Source organism: Sylvia atricapilla, chromosome 10, assembly GCF_009819655.1.
Source record: "Sylvia atricapilla isolate bSylAtr1 chromosome 10, bSylAtr1.pri, whole genome shotgun sequence".
NCBI lineage: Eukaryota > Metazoa > Chordata > Aves > Passeriformes > Sylviidae > Sylvia > Sylvia atricapilla.
The window spans coordinates 25,895,815-25,918,445 of record NC_089149.1 but is presented as its reverse complement, the minus strand read 5'-3'; the positions used below and the strand labels follow the sequence as shown (position 1 = coordinate 25,918,445).

Here is a 22,631-nt window from a genome sequence, read left to right as displayed (position 1 = left end):
AATCTGGCTTCAGTTTTTACATAATTATTGACAATTCAAATGGAAAACCAGTGAACATGTATTAAAAAGTAGTTACGAGAATTTCTGACAAGAGTATTTTCAAAGTCAAACGTGCAAATCCAGAAGGTTTGGGGTTAAACTACAATGTAAAGAATATTTGAGTTGAGTGTATTTCAAAAGAGTATTATCATTTAGGTGGAGAAAGGAAAAAGAATGATATAGCTGTATCTTTCTAAGACTGAATAGACTGACTTTTCTGGATGACCAGCTTTACTCATGTTGTCACATGAAATGGTTCTGGGGGAGAGTTATTTTGGGTATTGCTTTGATTCCTGCCATTAGATATGTGCAGTTTATTTGTAGCACCTAAACACTGATCTGTTTAGGTACTACTTCATGTGAAAAAAAGGAACACTTTGGGCCTGAAAGATGTAATTCCAGGAAATCAGTTCAGTCTTTTCTTCAGTCTTTCATGTAGGAAAAACAACCTTGTGTGTCTGAGCTGCTAAATGCTATTTTTCTTATACAGGGCAGAATAAAAGCTTTTCTAGTACCTCAGCATTTGCGCATTTACAATGGAAATCTCAAAGGGAGACATCAATTTCTTCAAAGGCTGATTCTGCTTTATAAATGATGTGATAACTTTCCAACCAGAAAGCTTCTGCTTTCTGCAAGAAGCTGCTCAGTTAAATAGAACTCTTACCAAAAAATGGTGGCACCTGTATGAAGTATTTTATAGTGCATTTAGCAGAGCAGTACAGAGCTCTAGAGCTTTAGACTGGGGATTTTGAAGTGCTTTTACCAGATGGCAGATATTAAAGAGGTATTTTCTAGGATCACCTGGATTGTGAGTCAGTGTGGAAACAGTTATCAGGCTTCTTTCTTCACCTACTCATCTTCTGCTCTTCTGAGACATGTATTTGCAATCCTCCTTCCTATTTCTGTCCATGAAAATCCTTTTAGCCAGGTTCTTAGGAGTTCAGTCCTATCATAAAGGAGAAGTAAGATGTGCATGGAGGTTCCCTGTGAACATGTCTATTACAAATTATGTCTATTACAAATGATGTTAAGGTAGAAACTCTACTACCTGAATTTATATGTGAACTGCTCACTTACAGAACCCCCTTGGGAGGGTTTTTGGTTTGCCTATTTTATTTCTGTTTTTGTGCAATGTTTGATTGTTTGCTTGTTAATGCTCATTTTTTCAGAAATATCTAAAAGCACAGTGCACTGTGCTTGATACTGTGGAGAACATGCAGTAGATTGCTTATTGTGCTCACTTCTGTGGACATGGTAGTTAATTCAAAAGTCCAAATTCAGGATTTGATTTGTCTTGAAGATTTTCCTGCTGGAACTTGTTCAGTTATAGGGCTGCCTCACTTGCCCTAGTGATGAGGATTTAAAATGCAGAGCTAAGGATACTGAGGGGCTGTTCGAGAACAAATTTCAGCGTCTAGGTTCTTTGCAAAATCTGATTTCTTTTAGAAATTCTGTAGTAAGAGTATCAGCTACAGTGGTGTGGCCTTGTCAGGTGATCTGATGGCTCAAATGAAAGGACCAAATAAGTCAGTATCCATGTAGATAATTAAATAATTTGATATTTCGTTCTGATTAGTGCCTTAGAATCAAGACAAGTTTGATCAAGAGGTTTCTGAGATTCTGATTTATGGCAGTATTTATTGGGAAGAGTACAGATGTTATGCCAACACTGTGCACCTGGGGCTGAGAATTGACCTCTGTCATTTGATATTTACCAGAGCGAGTGAGTGGCTTCCAGCTGCCTGTGGGGGAGTTGTTAGAGAAGACTTGGGGCTGTTGGAGACCAGAGATTCAGCAGGGAATGAATGTGGATAAAAAGGCTTATGGTTATGTGCTGTTGCTCTAGAGACTGGGACGTGTATGGGTGATGAAAGCTTGGCCATAGATCTGGAATAGTTGATTGCTATCCCTCTTTCTATTGCTTCTGTGAGATTTATCTTTTAGCTCTTGAGGTGTGGATTGCCAGGCTAAACAGTTACTTTCCAGTGCTCTGCATTTTCTGATTCAAGAAAAATGCAATTAGCAAAGATTGTTCTTTCTGAGCACATTTCCCTCTGAGTGCTGTTCTCCACTGTCCATCAGGCTGAAAAGTGAGAACTTCCAATATAGAAAACATGGAAATGCAGCAGAAGTCCCCTCACCATGTTTTACTGTGGGTGGGATGGTCCTGTGGCCAGAGCATTGGGCTGATGTGTGTGTGATAACCACAGCCTGCTGGAGGGGTCATGCATCAGTGCCTCCCTCATCTGTACATAAACGGTGGTCATTAAATGGTTCCTGGAACAAATATCCAGTAATTTCTTCATATAAATGTTTTTAAAGTTATTCAATTGAAATGTTACCAAGAAGGTGTAGCACTTGCTGTTTAAAACACCAACATTACCCGTGAAGTGCGTGTAGTAGAATATCAGTCAGAAAAGTGGCTAAATGGTTTTTGAGAGAGAGGACTTGCTTCCAATACAGGCCTTCTTTGAAGACATTTTAAGTGATGCATTTTTGACTCCTAATTAATTTCAAAGTATTTTTTCCTTATGTTTTTGTGTGTTGGTACAGTGTTTCCACCCTGCATTGAGAAATAAAATACTGGAAGGTAGGGAGTAATCAGCTTCTTCACTAGACATGGATGCCTTATCATTTCTTAAATGGCCGAAGTACAAGAAGATAAGAATATGTAATAACAGTAAAAGACAATAAACTTTTAATTTTATTGCCCATTTCCGAGATTGTCCTTGTGATTGATGTCCTCAATTTACAGATAATGGGAAAATAATAGGAGATCTTCCATTTTTTTCTTTTTGTCTAGAACTGTCTTATGTAAAGGAGAGGGTGGATTTGGAAATGGAATTTCTTCTTAAGAGTTGACTTTTTTCTGTCAAAGCAAGTTGATTTCATGCATGCAATTTCCTGTTCATCCAAAAGACAGTTCCTTTATCAATTTCATCAGTAATAATATTTACCTGGAAATAGAAGTTTAGACCTCACTTAGGATTCAAAAAGTGAAGGCTTGCCTTTTATTTCTGTCGTGTTCCTGAATATGCTTCATGAATATTTCCATGTTCATGAATATGCTTCAGCTGTAATTTCCATCTGAAGCAGTTTGAGGAAGGATGCAGGCATGGCTTTGTGCAGGAGCTCCTCAGAGAGCAGCCTGTTTGTGCCTTTGTGTAGGTTTGCTTTAGTGGCATTGAGAGCAACAGCCTTGAGAAAGGACCAGACTGTTCCAAGCAAGGAGCATATGTAAAACTTAATAAAGGATGCAGCCAGTGCTGTTGGGGAACAGTCCACGGGTCTGAAATAATAAACTGTTATATTGATTGATAGCTGACTTTTAGTCACGTGATGGAAGGATTAAAAAAATTTAAAATAAGGTCACGTAATAGGTGCTGTGAATGTTTCTGAACACAGTGCTTCAGAAACCTGAAAAACAAATGAGAAGTACTGTAAGTCAATGAATATATTTGTATCTAATTACTTCCTATAAAATATGCATCATTATGGCTACCATTGGCTTGTGAAAAGCAATTTCAAATTCATTTTGTGGAATGAGATAATTTAGTGCAGGAACAGAATGTACAGAGCTGCTAAACTGTGCAACAGTTGTTAAGGTTTTTTCATCAACACCCGTTTTCCTGTAGTTGGAAAAGAGCTCGTAATGTCTTGCATTTAATTTTTTGTTCTTTAGCTTTAAAATTTTCAGGAAAAAACCCCAAATAACTGTATTTATGTGTGGTTTTGTTTCAAGCAAAAAATGCATACAATTACATGGCAATGATAATGTTGTATTAAAAACCTTTTTTTTTTTATTTAAATTGAAAGGCAAATATTGCAATATGGTTTTTTTTAATCATTTGTGAAAGTGTTGCTAAAATTCCAATGTGATTAAAAAAACTCCAGGTTTTGAAATTGACAGTGAGGTATCCAAATCTCTTACCAGTGCAGAGAAACTGTGTATGGTACTGGGACAGACAGAAGGAAGTGGGATCTATAAAATCCTTGCAGGCAGTGCAAGGATGAAGGTGCAATGTGTGTGTTACTGCTGTTTCAAAAAACTGTATTAGGAATCACATATGTTGAACAGCTCCTAATTTTTAGGGAGTTCTCTAATGTGAATGGTTTTGTCCATCATTTGGTTTTAGCAAAAGCAGCATTTTCTTTGCTTTTGACCTCACGAAGCCAAGCAACGTGAGGGAACTTCATTCTGTATTTGTTATAGAAGGGCACCAGGTACCTCCTGTGCTTCAGTTCTGAATTTTGCTAAACCTCTCGTCTATCCAGAATAATGATTTCCAGAAGTTCTGCACAGCCTCATGCAGCTAACTGAGGAGTGGTGTGTCTGAATAGCACAATTCTTTTATCAGCCAGTGCTCTTAAACTGCTGAAGTTGTTAATAGTGGATTTTAATGCCTGCTGAAATGCTGACAGTGTTCACCTGGTGCATATGCCATGTGAAGAATTTACTGCACGTGTTTGCTAGCAATCTTGAACAATACAGGCACAATGTAGCCCAGACTGGGTGGTTTGAAAGATGGCTATTTAGCAAATATATCATATATATATATCTATCTCAAGAATACTCTTGATAAGTTTGTATATGATCCAAACTTCTGATAAAAAGTTTAAAACAGAGAATATGCAGATTGCTTCAGCAATCTGTGTCACGTATGTTCTGTTAAAGAGCTTTGGGTTTAGTGTAAATCCTCAAAGGTCAGCTACCCCATCAGATACAGCAAGTAAGGGCAAAGAGTCTGGCAACTTTACTAATACCAAATCTGTGAAGAGTCCCCACCCTTCATGTTTAAGCTTCAGAGTTTGAAGCACATACGCCAGGAAAAAAAGACAGTTTTGTAGAGTGTTTTTCTATTGTAGAACATGCTTTGTAATGGCAAACAGTGGGTATGGCTGCATTAATGAGCACTTGAAATTGATGTGCCTAACTTGGAAATATCATGCACCTTCTTAATTATTTATTGGAACAGTTCTGGTGTTGTAGAATATTTTCCATCAATTGTAATCATTAAGATGCTAAATTTCTTCTGGTGTGTGTGTTGTGGTTCAGTTAAAACTTTGCTTCAGTCAAGTTAAAAACATCTTTAAAACAGATAAATCTACAGACTGTTCCCATGGGCTTCAGCTATCCACAGTATCTGTTTCTAAAAAAGTTTTAATTTTGACACAATAAAACTGAAAAATTTGCGTACTGACTTAGTGAGGAGACTGGGGAATGTACAGATTTAACACATTATTTTAGAACTGTGATATTTATAATACATCATTGAAACTGTTTTTACAAGAGGTCACTCCTTTGTTTCAGTTCCTCCAGCTGTTTTTCAGTATTATCCTGATGTGTTTTATTGTTTTCCTTCCCCTCTGTGAAGCTTATTCTCAGCCAGTGGATAACCATATCCCTCCCTCTGCCTACCTGGGACAGACCCTGCCCCCAGCATCACCAGGGCGCTATTCACCAGTTCCCAAGGGAATGCTTGGAGATGATGAGATTACCAGGTAATGAATAATCAAAGCTAAGTGCCAAATTGGTTAACCAGGGAAGTTCCAAGATGTGTTAGTGGGCAAAACACTAGTGAATGCTGTGTTTTATTTCAAGAAATAGATGTTAATTTTTTAACTCTAGTAAACATCGTGGTAAGGATAAAACTAGGTATATGTGTATGTACACATAGACACATACTTTATTTATCAGTCCAGGAATAGCATTAAAAAGAGGAAGCCCTGGAAATGCTGCATGCATCGGCAGAGATTTTTAGGATGGTAGTATGAGCAGACCAGAGATTTTCTCATTTTAAAGCAAGCAGTGTTTGGCTCTTCCCTGCCCCCGTAGGCAAGTCTGTGTTTTGATGGATTCTAAATCCAGAAAGGCTGGACAGCTCTTAATCCTCTCCCATCGACAGACCTTTCATTCCTTCACTGATTCAGTAGATTGTAATAATCTTTTATTCATCATTGCTGATAGAGGGAAGCTCTTGTAATTTTGTTGCCCTTCTGTTCTGCAAGTATAGGGATGTTATACTGCACTTTCAGTATGCTGTTGCTGAATTCTGTGTCACATCATCATCTGATATGGATAATGTCACTCAGATTCCAAGGCAGGGCTCACCCAGGATTGAAACCTAAGTGACGTAATGAATTGAAGAATTGATTTTAGTGTAGTGGAAGGTAGGATATGTCTTTGTACTGATTTTTAACTTAGGGTTAGGTAGACATGTAAGCCAAAATCATTCTGTCCTATTGATATCATTATGATTTTATTGTTTTCCCTTAAATATACTATAAAAGGCTGGTTTTAGATTTCTTCTGAAATGCAAGGACTATTCAGAAAAATGTTTAGATTTTCTTTAAATTACCTTCTCATATTACACTCTCTCCATCTCAAGATGAGGTTTATAAATTTTGAGTGTTATTTTAAAAGATACTGCATCTTTCTGTTCTCTCTTCTGTTCTGTTTTTGTTTATGTATTGGTGTGATCCAGAGCAATATGAATAGAGATTTTTACAGTGTCATTTATTTGTAATAGAATAGTACTCTGAAAATATGAATAGAATAATTGATGGAGGTGAAATTTAAGAATTTGACCTTAAGAATTTGACCTCATTTAATAGCTAGTGCAAAAATTGAGTGATTTTTAAAGATTGGACTAGATGAGTCTTTTTGGGAAAAAAACCAGCCTCTTACTTTATCCTGTAAATTAATAATTAATGCCTCCAAATACTTAATGTCCATTAATTGTTCTTTAGTGCTCTCTAGTGAGTTTTGAAATGCAGTGCACAGTTTCTCTGCTTTATTAGAAATGTCTTTTTGTGAGATCGTTTATGCTTTACTTGTATTAAATCAAGTAACAGATAATGGATTTTTGGAAGGAGTCTTTCTGCATTAGAATTTGCCTGGCCTTACCAATATTTCTTCTTTCCTTTCCCTTATTCAATTTAGGAGGAGATCCTATGAAAAAGAGTGCAACAACTCGGTTTAGTTTAACTTCTTCAATTGCAGTTGCTTTGCTGAAATCGAAAATGTGTTTGAGAATGTCACAACATACATTTGTGTTCTTGAACAATATGGAAAATATTAAGTAATGACAATGCTGAATAGGATCATAGCATAATAGGAATTTATTTATTTATGCATACATACTTACAGATCTGTTCAGTTCACCTAAAAACAGGGAGGGGATTTTGTTTTGCATCTAGAAGCTTTTCTAAATGTTTATTTTAATTTTACTCATATCTAGTGACCAAGATTTCATATTCCTTTCTTTTCCTTCAGGGAGCCTAGAAAGGTTGTCCTACATCGAGGATCAACAGGTCTTGGTTTCAACATTGTTGGAGGAGAAGATGGAGAAGGAATTTTCATCTCTTTCATCCTTGCAGGAGGGCCAGCTGACCTGAGTGGAGAGCTTAGGAAAGGAGATCGTATAATTTCTGTAGGATTCTTTGTTTCTTTTACATTTAAACAGCAATGGAAGTTTACCCCTCCCCATGTATTAATGCCAATTAATTATATACAAAAAAATGTTATTAACTGAGCTAAGTTTGAGATAATGGAACAGATTCTAATATACTTTCAAAGTGGCTTTGAGGACTTTCGTCTGCCTCAGTTTCTCATCTGTAACCTGATTGAAATAGCACTTCCCTCTCTGAGACATTCAGTGAAGACAGTAACTTACCTTAGTCTCGTAGCTGTGTGTGTCTAAATTGAAGGAATACAGATTTCAGAAATAACCCTTCTTCTGAGATGGAGACCATTGTCAGCAGTGTCTAAAACTGGATCTTTACTTCCTGGAGTAGCTGCTGAACCTCCTATTAGTCTTAAAAAGGTCCATCTCATACCTCTCTAAGGGCTTTTTCTATATTAGTATTGAAAGTGATAAATATTTTATATGTTTCTTTGTGAAATTACTTAATTTATGGAGAATCATTTCTTTGGATAGTTACATTGTATTTTGGAAGTTATTTAAGAGGAATTATGTCCTTTTAACATCTGTTACTAAAATTGATATTAAAGCACATCTTTATTTTAGTTTGAACTGTGAAAACTGCTTTTGGTTAAAAATGTAGAACATACATTTCTGCTGCCTTTTTTTTTGTGATGCTATTTTTAAATCTGCCTTGAAAACAATGCCAGATTCACAGAGGGTGTTGTCTGTCAGTGGGTGTGGTGACAGCGTGGCCTGTAGGCATTATTTGCCTAAGAAGGTCCCTGAACCGTCACAAAAAGTAACATTCTCTATTTCTACTTAAAAAGAAAGAAAACACTCTTAAACAGGAAGAAAACTGACCATTCACTGAGTGATATACTATGATAGTCTCAGTAATTCTTAAGAAGGACATATGTGACAGAGGATTTTATTGACTTTTTATTTAAGGAACAATGTTGGGAACAGGGGAAATACACACGCATTGAAACTAGTTTGTATCCAATTAATTGTTTTCCAGAGATGTGTGTTCTGTGGCGATAAATACAAGCATTAATTTTGATAAGGAGCTTCTTTGTATTGCTTCTAGGTGAATGGAGTGGATCTAAAAGCAGCGACCCACGAGCAGGCAGCAGCAGCCCTGAAGAACGCAGGCCAAGCAGTGACTATTGTAGCTCAGTACCGCCCAGAAGGTAAGGGTTAAGGGTTGCTCTGTACATTAAACTTCTCTTGTACAGTCTTGACTGACTGCTGAGGTTTTGAGTCATTGCACTGAGATTTGCCCAGAGCAGCAAGACCTTGCCTTTTAGAAATTACTCAGTGACTGTCACTTGTAGATTATAAGGCTAGAGCTGTACTTATTCCTTCATGGCTACTGAAGCATTCTGGACAAGACTGTGCCACTGAGCTGTATTAAGAATTCAGTTCTCAAAGACTTATATGGCCCATTTGAGAGGATGCATGTGGGTTAATTTACTCAGATTACCTGAGATTATGGACAGACATCTGACAAAGAAAGAAAGGATTGATTCTCCCCATCCCCTCAAGATGCTTGGTCTTGAACATCTTTCCTTCTGAAACAGTGCTTAAAATCTCCCTTTGGAGTGAAGATGTTAGAATCACGATAGGGCTCACTCTACCCTTTTGAGGTATGCCTTGAAGGAAAAGTTTAACTAGAAAATTGAGATTCATTGCACTTTGGAGTCAAAGTATGAATTTACTCATGGCCAATGTACCTCAGAGAGCTGTAGTTACTGGTGTCTGACATCTCTGCCTTATTCTTACTCCTCATAAAGTAAGTTTGAATGGAAGTCCAGCTACCAGCTTTGTCAGGTCTGGTGTGGGAAGTGAATTGAATCAGATACTCATTGTTTATATCTTAGAGATTAGTAAAGAGAATATTTCCTTAAAGGTTACCCTTTATTAGTGTAAGAAAGCGATCTGTTTGCAATTTGGCTTCCCAAACAGAAATTCCATCTGTGTGATTGAGGGCACTTGAAAAAAGTGTGTGTGTTCTTTGGTCATCTTCCTATTTTCTAAATGATAGCTTCACATGGTAGTCTTTTCTCCTCACTAGATCCGTTTAAATGGTAAACTTTTTATGTGTGTATATATATCTTATGTGTGTGTGTTTTTATAATTATCCTCATCTTTTGTTTCTGCCACTTGGAAACAGGTTAACAAGTATTAAAATATTCTTGAAGTTATTGTTCGTTATTGGTGTTTCTCAAATATCTTCATAAAGATGGAGAGCATCAGTTATAACTGCTTGTATTGTATATGTATTTTATTTATATTTATGAATCCAACAGGATTTTGTAAAAGATGCTGACAGCTAGGACAGATCAAGGAGATTCTAGACATCCATCAGGGTTCATTATAACTGAGTAAAGAGATTCAGTATGATAGGAGCATTTGGAAGACACTTAGGACTGGCTCACTTTACTCCCTGTAATTGTATATGACATTTTGTGTGTTCATAGAAGTGGTGGGGAATGCTAATTTATGTTTTTACATCCTAACACATTTCCTATTTTCCCATCGTAAATTTCCCATTTGTCTTTCTCCTCCTATTTTTGGGAAAAGAGGATTTTTGCAAGCAGTTCTCATAGGAAAGCCTGAGTTAGGCTATAGAAAAATGAATCACTGGAAAACTCTTCTCATGCAAAAGCTTGCATTTTCCATCTCTCTCTCTCCAAATCTATGGTAACTAAATTCTAATTGCTGGGTTTGGGGTAGGCTATTATGGCTGAATGAAATTGATTTTATTGAATTTGGGCTCAAATTATGTAACCACTGACTGTTCTTTCCCTTAAGTCTCCACAGTGGTCCTTGATTATGGATTTGGGTGAAAACAGATGTAATTACACTCTTTAAAATGTCCTTCTGGGCATTCCTCTAGTTTCCAGGAGTGTTCAGTAAATTTGAGGGATGCTTTACAAAGTTTTTCTACTCCGTTGAATTAAATTTTAGCAACTTGACAGCACTCTTTGGCACAGGTAAAAGCCAAACAGGGAATGTGTGTTCTGCTGTTTAGAGAAGTGGTCATGCATCAGGTACCACCACAACTGTACTCAGGTGACCTAAGGCTTTCTCCTTGCAGACTCCAGGCTTTATCTTGCAACTTTCCAGGAGCTGATGTTGGAAACTGCTCACGTGCTGGGTGGTGCTGGTACATCTTTCAGTGGTACATACATGCCATGGGAGTAGGTATGGCAGTCTCCCTTGTTGCACAGATCAGTGGGGCTGGACCTGTTGGGACTGGATGCTGCAAAGGGATCTGTAGCAGGAGATGAGCAAGAGTTTGTGAACAGGAATTATTCTGTAGAAATGTGGTTGAGAAGTCAGGATGTTGTTCTCATTTTCACGTTTATTTGGAAGCTTTTCTTACTCCCTCGCTTGTACTACAGATTTCTACCTCCTTTCACAAAATCACTCATGAATTAAAAGGGATTTTGCTTTACTGTGAATTCAGCTGGAAAAGAAATACTGTGACCTGGAGCAATTTCAAAGCAGGAGATGTTGCTTCAGTACACAAAAGTGTTTCCATAAGCCATTTGAATTTGTAGTGGCTTCTGATCCATTTAATTTTCATGTTGCTCTGTGGCTCTGCAGACATCTTAGTGCCACACTGCTGTGTCTGTGGCTTCCCTGCAGAGGCAGGATGGCAAGGGAGAGTTGTAATGTTGGTGCAGAGGAATGAGAGGAAGCACTAAGCAGTTGGATATATGTGTATCTCCTGGGAGGGGGGATTCAGAATGGTCAGAATTATGATCCTGAACTCAGGAACTTGAGTGCTTGAAGGGAATGTAGTGAGGAGAGGAGCAGCAAGGGGGAAGTGTAGGACTGCAGAGGCTTACAGTTCTTGGAGGGCTCTGCGTTTCACATTGACCTCCAGGGTTACAGTCACTCAAATTAAAAGGTCATCTGAAATGTAATGATAATGTTGCCTCAAAGTTCAGAAGTTCTAGGTTAGATTTTGCCATTCCAAAGGAGTGTGAGGTGCCAGTGGGCTGCCATAACCACATTACAGTTGGAGTGCGTTTAAGTGTTTAAAAATAATAGAATAGCCAAACAAATATATTAAAAATACGACGATGTATTTGATTGAAATCAGATAGAAAATAATTTAGTGGGTTAAACTTTCTGTTGTAGTTATGCTCTGCTAGATCAGAACTAAGCTGTATTAAGGATGTGGATAACAGTAACTGCAGTTACATAAACTGTGGAGCCTTCTCTTGGAGGGCTCTGAAGGAGGCAGCAGGCCAAGTCTGTTGGCATCAGCAGTCATTCACTGGTCACTTCATCTTTCCCTAAAGCAGGGCAAAATTCAGATAAGCCTCTCATGACAGAAAAGGATGCCAGCCCTTTCTGTTTCCCAAGGATTCACCTGACATACCAAAAATAAAATAGTAATTTCTTTTCTGAAAGAGTGGTAAGATGTTTAAGTGATCAGATTAACTTCATGTTCTTAGGTGATCTGGTGGATCAGTTTAAGATTAGGAGAAGGTGGAACCAAAACATCAAGAGAAGATTTCCAAGTATTTTTGTAAAACATCTGCTTCTGAACCTGCATTTTTCATATAGGTAGTTAACACACATTCTTTCAGTTTTATTAATGGAAACTCTGTATTTTTCATTCTCTCTTGTCTTTAAAACAAATTACTGAAAATAAAAAAAAGGAGGAAACACAAAAGTTTTGTTAGAGCTCTCTACTCGATGGCCAGTGTGTGGCTGATTTTTCTGTTTCTGTTTGCAATGCTGCATACTGTTTCGTAGTGGAATTCAAAAGAGAATAACTGAACTCTGGGAAATGGTGCCATTTTTATATGTATAAGCTAAGATTGTTTTTTGAGCATTAATCTTGAAATATCTTGAAAATCTTCTGTCTGCAAAAGCCCAGCTGGGGTAGCATGAAGCCAATTACACTTGTACAAAACTTAGTTTACATTAACTATTTTCTATCAAGGCTGAGCTTCCCTAGCTTTCAAAATATCAGTGCATCCTGATTTCATAAAATGAAAAATTTGTAAAAAGAAATACTTCAAAATAAGTTTGCCCTGTTTTGGAGTATGCCCCTGGTTTTCCAAGCTTCTGGAACGAGCTTGTTTTGTGCCTGGTTCTGCTCATTTGCAAGTAATCTAGATTAGTCAATTAGAGTATCTTCAAAACTGCACCCATTAAGATTAGAAAAAGGGTTTTGCTATATATAGCCCTGATAGACACTATAAGGCGGCTTACACATGTTTTAATCCTTTAAAACCTCACTCCTACTCTTTAATATACTAAATAAAATGGCTTGTGAATGCTTGCTAAGCCTTCAGCAACATTTTTAGTGGACTCACCTCAGCAGTGACTGGACCTAGTCTCTCTTTGAGTTTCCAGGGTCTATGGGAGGTGTACTTAGCTAAATTCAAATGCAGTTTTTCTAATCTTTTGAAATTCCTCGGCACAGTCTTTTAAGTGATTAATGAGATACAAGCTCATTAAACGTTAGAGTGCATGAAAGTCACTGACAGCATGTGGCATTCATTGTGGGCTGTCCCAGGCAATGTTAATATGAAATGACAAGCATTGCAGCAAAATAACCTCTCCTCAGAAGTGATTTATGATGTTTGTATTGTCCATGCATTTTAACAGAAAAATGGAAGATCAGTACAGGATCAGTGTGATGGTGGCCATCCTAACTACCAGACCCCATTTCTCTCTTTGAAGGCATCATGAAAACGAAAATTAAATACTCTGAGAGTTGAGAGAAGAATATAAATCAGTAGTTATATAAAATTGTCAGCACTAGAGTCCTGCTTAGACAGATCCAATGGGTCCTGCTAAAGAGGGCTTTCTCTAGACAGATGGGAAGAGGGAAGCAAGGGGCATACTTTTTTAATTAAAGTGAACTTTTTCAGCTCTACGTGGGTTCAATATAAGTAAGAATATCTGCTTCTCAGAGCTGTGCTGCCATCTGTTCCCTGTGCGCACATCCCGGCTTCCCTGAGTCCTTGTTCCTCCTGTGCTGTTTGCTGAATTTCCCATCCCTTGTGTAGCCTTCTGCTCTCCTGCCCCATTTGCTAGAATGTGTGTCCCAGACCAGATGCATTTTCATTGCAGCCTCATTTTCCTCTTCCCCTGCCTGCACAGACGATTCACCACTTTTCTGTCTATCTCTGGATACAATCCAGGAGAGCTTCAGTGATCAGATCCTTTATGGAGTTCTGATTTTCTATTCAAGTAAATATTAACATTGAAAACATTACAGATTTCTAGGTAAAATCACTTTAGCACCTAGGAATCAGAGTAATCTTCTAGGATTTGGTAATCTTCCCTCCTTTTTGTTTCTTGCTGTGGAATACATACAGACATGAAATATAGCAGATTTAGTCTGGTTTTGCACCATCTGCTTATCCAGTACAATTTTTAAGTTTAAACTTGCACCCAGATGTATTCATCCTCTGTTCTTAACAACTGATTATGTGTAAACCTGAGTAGGCTTTGGGTTTTTTCTTTGGTGATGGTGGGGTTCTGTTGGATAAATGCCATCCATGAATTGAAGCAGGAGGTGCTTATGCTTCCTCAATCTCACTGTTATGCCAGTAGATATTATTCCCTCCCTGCCTCTAAACTTCTTGAAAACTCTGAGAAAATTCTAGTCAAGAAAAGATGCCTTTATTCTAATTTCTTATTTTATCGTGTTTCATGGTAGTTTTGCTGCCTGTTATCCTTTATTTGATGCGTATCATCATCAGCTTTCCTAAAATTCAGACCTTATAAGTTGATTCTGAGTGAAGTTGCATTCATTGCTGTTGCATATCCATCTGGTTTTGGAACCTGACCAAATTCTTACTGAAAGGATTGAGAGGTTGGATTGTGTGGTTTTCTTTTGGTTTTGAATTTCTTTTTGTGCGTAGGTGTCTGTGTTTTGAACCATAGTTCTTATTAAAACAATATTTCTGAATCTCAGTGGATTCTGAAATAGATTTCCACAGATGGCTGTGGAAATTTGAAGTATATTTGTAGATGGAGTTCCAGTGACCAGCCTACTTCATTTGGGTTAGAATCACTTTTACTTTTTTGTTTAAATGGCTTATGCCCTTTGTTTTTGGTTACCCTGATAACACTACACCAGAAATGAAATGCATTCGTTCCCTGCCAAACTCTTCATTACCTGTTGACCAAGAAAGTAGTGTGTCCTTTTCATCTTGCTCACTGTGCCTGTTCCAGCTCCAAATTTCTGGAATGCTGATATGACAAACCTTTTTTTTTTAGTTACATATTTATATATGCATTGTATGATTTTGTCACAGCCGGGTGGAAGTTTGTTGTTCTGTTCACTGTGATTCAGGGGAACAAATATCAAATTTGTCATACACTAAATATGGCTATTATGCATAACATTAGAAAAAAAAGGAATTTTAAAGAAATTAGTTCTCTAGCATTTGTGAGAATCTAGGGATGATAAGCTGCAGTAAAGTAAGAGATTGAAGATGCAAAAGATACTTGATATCCAGCTCTTCTTAATCACAGAGATAGAAATATAACCTGTCCTAGAAAAATTACAACCTCTTCTAGATAAATTAGCAAAGCTCACACTTTGCTTCATAAAGCTAATGTTGAACTAACCCTACTTTGTCAGCAGGGCACAGGTGCTGATCCTTTGGGTATCAGACTAACACTGCTTTTCTGATGCTATCAAGTGTCCTGCTGCTGTCATCTTTTCTGTCTCCAGCATTAGTTTCAGTACCACTATACCTAATACTAAAGTTTCTTTTTTTTAAACCCAAAAATCCTGTGTACTTCTCAGCTCCAAACCTAGTGATGGTGAGAATTCTATCCATCCTGTTCCTCCCAAAACCTTCTGTTAACAGGAATATAACTCAAATTTTAGCTAGCTCTATATCTAAGGAGCTCACTAGATTCTGACTGCACAGTGCTTAAGCTTGTCCTAAATATGAAATTTCTTGGCAATCCTTTTCGAACATAAATCCTTCTCAGTCCCAGCCCATTAGTTTCCTTTTTTTGCTTTATTCATATGGCAGGAGCCTCTGTGGTGAAATTATTCTCCTCCTTACTCCTACAGATGTCCCTGTCACTCGTTCAGCACTTACTTCCCAGGAGTTCTGACGAGAAAAATTGAATTAGTTCAGGAAGCTGCAAGACCAGTAATCTGAGGATAGATTAATGATAGATTAAATATAGGATAGAGTTAAGCAATACAGGGAAATAGCCTCCCTGGTAGCTCTCTTATATCTGTGTGCTGCATAGGAGGAAGTCTGATTCTTCAATAAAGTGACACAATACAGAAATTTGTATTTTCTCCAATATCCATTGCAAAGAGTTGCAGATATATTTAGTATTGAACAGGCTGTAGCACAAGAAAATGCTGGTATTATCTAATCTTTTCCATGCTTACTTTCCTTTCACACAGGGGCATACAAAAATCTTTTAGGTTTATCGTTTCTTGGGTATAAATGAGTAAAATGAGGTGACTTACCCAAGGCCCTGCAGAGCAGGAGTAGCACAGCAGGAGTGGGTTGTTCTCTCACTGCATCTGAGCCCTTCCCTGAAAGAATGTTACTTTCTAAAAAATGTTGTATTCTCAGATTCTTCTTTGGTTCCTGTCCTGCTATCTTACATTCTTTTGTTATTAGTGATAGCATTGGTAGTGGCGGAAATAATGGTTTTGATTCTCTTGGCAAACAACCTCATCAGTTTGATTCAGTGCCAGTAAAGTGTTTGATCTGAACTTTATTTGTAAAAAGACACTTGGTGCTATTTTAAAAACTAAAATATCTTAAAAGCTACCGGCTTTAGTTTATAAGGGACAAAAGTTAGGATAATTGAAGATACTGTTCATATTGTCATAATCTGGATAGGGTTAATTATAGATGCTGTTGGTGCTCACTGTATTACGAGTGTGTGGGGAGAAAGGGGTACAGAACATAATATGATAAAACATTCACAGTTTTTAGATGGCTGTTAAAGGAACCTTAGTTTAGAGATTTTCTTCAGATTTTTTATTTTAGAGCCCTGTCTGAGTCTTGCACTTCCTGGATGTGCGTGGTGCCCGCAGGGAGCGAGGGAGCAGCTCATTGTCCTGTCCAGCAGCCACTTGCAGCACACACACCCCAGTGTTGACTTGTTATAATCTGGCATCACATGGTCTCCTGGGGAAGGTGGCGGCTGCACAACATTTCCTTTGACTAGGAAGGGTTTACAAGTGGGTCTGTTGATCCTGAAGTCCAAACTATTCAGCTGAAGGAAAAACTTACTTGATCTGAGTTTGTATTTTATGCTGATGGCATGTAAGTACCTCACTTCAGGATGTGTTTGTCGTGAAGAAGCAATTACTGTTTTCCTGCTTGCTTTTGTCGCTAAAGTCAAATGCATTTAGCATAGTTTTATTAGTACATGGTGCTGCTTAAGAACACAATCCGTTTTTCCAGGATTAACGTTGTACATAATTCTGTGGGGGCAATTTGAATCTCTAATGCCATTTACAAATGGATTGAAATTAATGAGAGAATTCTGGATATTTTTTTTTTCCTTTCCTGAGCTCCCAGAGGGACATGGTCTGGTTTCAGAAGATGTTTTGTGTATTTCCTACCTTATAGTGTTAAATTCTTTATCTCAATCAAATCCAGTAATTTTGAAGTACAGGCACTTTTCATTTCCATTTCTTAACATTTTAAATTTAAAATATGCAGTTCTTGATTATAAACATGTATTTCACATGTATGTTCTGAAGTTTCCTTTCTGTCATGGGTTAACATTTATCTGTATGTCTTTTTATTACTATGAAATTGATAATTATTAGTAGAAATGTTTGTCTTAATTTGAAAAAAGTAGTTGCTATGATTACAATCACAGAATTTTGAAGTATAGTATTCTTGTATATTTTCTTTGTCTAATCAAAATTATTTCAGATTCTCTTTCAGTTTAATTGCTGAAGTTCAGCAGGAAATTAATTGCCATGCCTGTCTTTGTTACAGAATACAGTCGTTTTGAAGCTAAAATCCATGATTTACGGGAGCAGATGATGAACAGTAGCATTAGTTCAGGATCAGGATCTTTACGAACCAGCCAGAAGAGATCCCTCTATGTCAGGTAATCAGCTTTTTCACAGTTCTGCTACTGTGTTTTTCTGCATTCCTGTAGACTTACTATTTTGGTATTTGTGTTTTTCATACAATTATTTACTAATTATTAATAAAGGGATACTTATATGCAAATGTAATAAAAATAAAGCTTTATTTAGACTGATGTAATATTGAATAAGAAGTAATATCCCTTAGAACCTTATTTGAACCTCGAAGAGTGGTGTTACCTTTTGCTTTTTGTCTTTTGATTTGAGAGAGATGATAATCCTTCAGCAAATAAGTCAGTGCATGTGAAGTCTTAAGAACTTGCTTAGTTCAGTTTGTGGTTTTGTGACAATAGTCTTTATATTCTCCTTTGTTCAGTACTTGAATTCAAATTTATAGTATTCTCTTCCTTAAGGTTTGACAGGTTTCCATCTTATTTCCTTCAGCTTACTTTTGTTGTTTTCTTGGCTTTTTTAAGGAGCCTTATTTCTCTATCCACTTGAATTTTGTTATGGAATATTTTTCCATGGTAACCAAAAGAGAAAACGCAAAGCAAATGAACTGAGTATACCTCATTAATTTATTCATATCAACTTAAACATGGAGGAGGCTGAAAGGAAGTGGAAACATAAGAGCATGAAGCAGATGAGAAAATAGGTGGTTTCACAGGGAAATTATGGCAGGGTGCAGCTTATTCATGTGTCACTCAACTCCTACATTGGTTATCATGTACCGATAAAGCATAATGTTTCAAGTATGGAACATGGGTAAAAGGATTGCATTTTTAAAAAATAAATTGGTTTTTGAGTCGCCTAAATCTGTTCATCTCTGGATTGACTCAGGGCCGGCCATAGCCTCTTGGTAGGGGCCAGAATGTTTCAATAGAGCAGGGTAACCCTTCAAGTGGTTCTGGTGTTTGGGTTAAACATGTTTCAAAATGTTGTAGGGACCTCACTGGTTTATCTCCTAAAAGTAAGCAGGCTCAGGTGCTGTTGCCTTTTCCCACCCAGAGCAGACAGTGTTTTGTTCATGGTGTGTTGTGTCTACTGAGCTACGGGAAAGGAAGCAAATAATGCACAAAGCAGTTCCCTGAGTAATTGCATAGATGCTGAGGAAAGTCGAGGTCCTTTGTAACTATTTCTGAATTCTTGGCACAAATGTAGCTAAATACTCATAAGGCTTCTGTTTAGCTCGACTCTAACAGGTAGTTTGTACCTTTAGAACTATTGTTTCAGTAGCTGGATCCTGCTTTCTCAGATCTGAGCCTACTTTTTTTTTTTCTACTCCTGTTCACCTTAAATATTTTGGGGGTCAAAATTTAAATCTGTAAAAAATAAGTGCCTTAAATATTTATGATAAGTGCTTGATACCACAGTTATCCATATCTTTGAATTTCCACTGTTAGGTAGGTGTACAAATGGATATTGTGCCAAGATCTTCATTTCAATAATCCCAAGATTTATTGCTTTAGCTCTCATCATATAACTAAGCCTAAACAATTCTAAGTGCTTATATTTTGCTTGGTTAGCAAAAGCTTGTTTAGGTTCCAAACAGCTTATGCTCATGTTCACACATCTGGTATTTCAATCCCCTGGTAAGCATTTTATCTTTATGTAGCTTTTATTCTACTGATGGAAGTTGTTAAGCTTTTGACTTTGCTAGCTGCTGCAGAACTTGCAGCCTTCTCCAGGCTGTTGGCAGAAGCCTTATGGGGACTGGTTTCATTGAAGGTTTTTGAGGCTCAATAATCAGTGTTGGTATAAGTCAGTAGAAATATCTAAAATGCAAAAATTCCATGGCAAAAGTACTTTTCTACCCACAGCTCTTTACAGAGGGTGCTGCTAGGCCCTTTGAGATCTGCTTGTGTCATCACACCGAAAGTTGCCAAGGACTGGAAGGCAACTTTGTGTGCACAGAAAGGGTTCACATCTGTTCTGTCTGGTTTCTGCTGTAATTTTGACTCCATTGAAATAACTTTTATGAATATTTTCACATATTGCTGGATACTGACACAACATGGTAGCTACCCACTTTATTCCTTATAATAAGTCACTCTGGCAGAGTCATACTGTTCTTTTAACTGTAGCAATTCAAAGCCAACTTCAATAACTTCAGATATCTTTTTTCAGTAGTGCTGGTTTTGGATATGCCTTAAAGGATGCCAGTTATATAACAAAATGCTGAATTGAGTGGTAAATCCAACAGTGAAATGTTTATGGACATTCAATCACAACTGCAGAAAAGCTATTAAATAAAAATGCACTGCTTTCTCAAAATCATGGTAAAAAATTAGGAAATTAAATCAAATGCATCACTGTATCCCTGTAAACAGGATATCCTGAAGACTAGTCTGCCTGTAAACAGCATTTTTTGGTATTACATAATATTAAGGGAAAGGCAATTGTGTTTGCTTGAAAATACAATTTGGAGTAAAGTGGCAGATTTTTTGTTGTAATTGTATGTATATCAAAAAATGATGCACAGCAATTTAGGAAACAGCCCTTGGAGGGCAAGGCAAATGCAGCAATCCAGCAGCAGCTGATTCTCCATGTGCACATCCTGCTGTCCCCCTACACCACCTGCCCTGCCCCAGTTAATTCACATGTACTGATGTGTCTTCTCTGATTTTGCTTTGTATTTGTTCAGGTGTTTTTCTGAGACAGATTCTCTCATGAGAATGTTTCTGGGTTTGCATCTGATCTATATCTATAGATATATATGCTTGTTTGAAGATCTAAAAGCACATGTGAGATACCTTCATGGTATCAAGTTTCTGTGATAATTTATGGGGAGAGAGTAAATCTGTTCCATATTTAATCTCATATTCTGTGGCAAGCCTCAGTCTGTAATGTGTGTAGCATTCAAAATCAAAAATTACTTTACCTTTGTGCATTTTTCTGACCAGCACAATACATTCCAATTTCAAACAATGGTGCTGATTTGTGCTTGAATTGGAGCAAAAAAATAGTTATGTCTCCAATTTGAAGAGATGTAACAGTTTTAAAATGCCTAGGAAATGTTAACTAAATCCTTTGGAAAAATAAGATGTGCTATTAGCAGCAGTGTGTACTTGCCTGCAGTTTAATTTGGCCATCTCTATGTTATTCTCAGAGTTAAAACATTAAGATTCTAACAACTTTCCCAGTAACTCAGAAACAGAGAACCTCCTTTACAAGCTGACCTTCATTTATTGTAGAGTGGTAAAATTAATTAATATTTAATGAAATGAAACATAGGGATGCTTTTGCTGCAGGAGTTTCTGGTTGCTTTGTTTGTTGAGGAAATGCTTTAGTAAAACTTGGTCAATGGCCAGTGGTACTGCAAGTAATGAGTGTGGCAGGTAAAAAGATACTGTGGAAAATTTGGCACTGTTATACAGCCATTGCATTTTTGGCTTTGAAGCATAAACACTCATGAAATATTCAACCTAATTTCAGTGTCTCTAGACTTGTGGATGAAGGAGCTGAGTTACCTTTTTAGTGCTCTTTAGTTCCTGAGTAATACAAAGTGAGATAAAAGGGAGGACTTGGTACTTTCTCTAGAAAATAGTTTTTAGGAATTCCCATTTAAATTTAACTAGAACTTTTGAGTAAATATCATGGGCCTGCATTTAAAGCAGTAGTAGAATTACTAGATTTATTTTTAAGTTAATTTGTGTTTATAACTTAAATAAATGTATACTTGGCATTTTTAATCTGTAATAAAGGTTTCCATGCAGGAAGTTAATAGAAGCAGTATTTTTTATATTCCAGCTTGTAGATAAATGCATCATCTGGGCTGTCAAGTGAGTTCTTGGTTGATGACATGCCAGGTATACAGGAAAAGCCATGTTAATCACTTAGAATCAAAAGAAATTTTTGTTAATTCTGTTTGCTTTTGAGGTGATTTATGGGCTCATTAGCAGTTCCTGGTATTACTATAAATATTGGCTGCATAGTTTTGTCACTGTTTTGTGATGCCCCATACAATCTTTTTATACAACTATCTTCATCAACTTTGAATTTTTTGCCCAATAAAATTATTTTTCTTGAAGTGACTTCACCAGAGGAAATGTCTTTGATGAAACTGTCTTTCATTGTGGAAAACCTACTCTGTGGAACCACTTATCTAGCTGGAAAAGCACATGTTGGTAATAATGACTTGGTCCATTTCTGCTTCTATTTCACTCCTGAGCATTTCTTCTCATGCAGTCAACACATATGTTAATGCTGTTAGGCCAAGCTCACAGCTTTTATAACTTTATATGCGAACTCAAAAATAGAAGTTCAAAGTAGAGCTGGTAGAAATCATTGCGTGAATGTTAACAAGAAATCTCAGGAAATAAACTTCACGATGCACATAATTAATTCAGTGAAAATGCATACAACTTGAATCTGCACTGACAGTACATACTGGATTATGTGCAGTTTATTTTGAGATACGAAATGATATTTGTCCAGAGTGTTTCTTGAACAAATGTGCTGAATAAATGTGGAGGAATAGCTGCTTCCTATCTGTATAAGTTATTTACCTGCAATATTTTGGCTTTTTCAAATAAAAAAAATGGGTCTGATTTTCTTTTTTTTTTTTTTTAATAATCAGGATATTTGAAATATGCCATGGAATTAACCCAAAAGATCTTATTATGAAGGTTGTACTGCTAAGGAAGGTGGTATTTTAACCTCCAAGCTATTTCAAAATTGCAAGTCTAAATTTGGTTATAAACTTAAATTAAAGCTATTGCATATTTAAATATAAGGCTCTTTGTATCAGGAGAGCAAATATTTTGAAGCCATTAAAATTTTTCTGTCTTTTATTTAGACATTCTAAAAACCTTTATTAAAACCTTTAATCCTTTAGGATTTTAAAAAAAATATTTTATAGCCCAAGAAAGGCATGGTGTCTCAAACAACTCTGGTTTTGCAATAGATGCTGAAGGTGAATTGGTTTGACAGAATATTTTTAATTTTTTACCTGTAAACAATCTGTTATTGGTTGTTATGAACAAATACAATTCACTCAGTGCTTCAGGAAGGCAAAATTCACAAAGCTGAAGGACAATTTGGGCCAAATAGCTTTTGATTTACGTGGATTAAAAATTTCTGTGGTA

At 36.9% G+C, this 22,631-nt stretch overlaps 1 protein-coding gene across 14 annotated transcripts in view; it reads left to right on the top strand.

The window, feature by feature from the left end:
* Positions 1–22,631, top strand: part of DLG1 (discs large MAGUK scaffold protein 1) — a 145,014-nt gene that overhangs the window by 99,087 nt on the left and 23,296 nt on the right. For all 14 annotated transcript variants that reach the window (XM_066326390.1, XM_066326393.1, XM_066326394.1 and 11 more), the window contains 4 exons: positions 5,415–5,541; positions 7,316–7,472; positions 8,554–8,656; positions 17,450–17,564. In XM_066326390.1, coding sequence (XP_066182487.1) covers positions 5,415–5,541; positions 7,316–7,472; positions 8,554–8,656; positions 17,450–17,564 — 502 coding nt within the window. The remainder of the gene's footprint in view (positions 1–5,414; positions 5,542–7,315; positions 7,473–8,553; positions 8,657–17,449; positions 17,565–22,631) is intronic.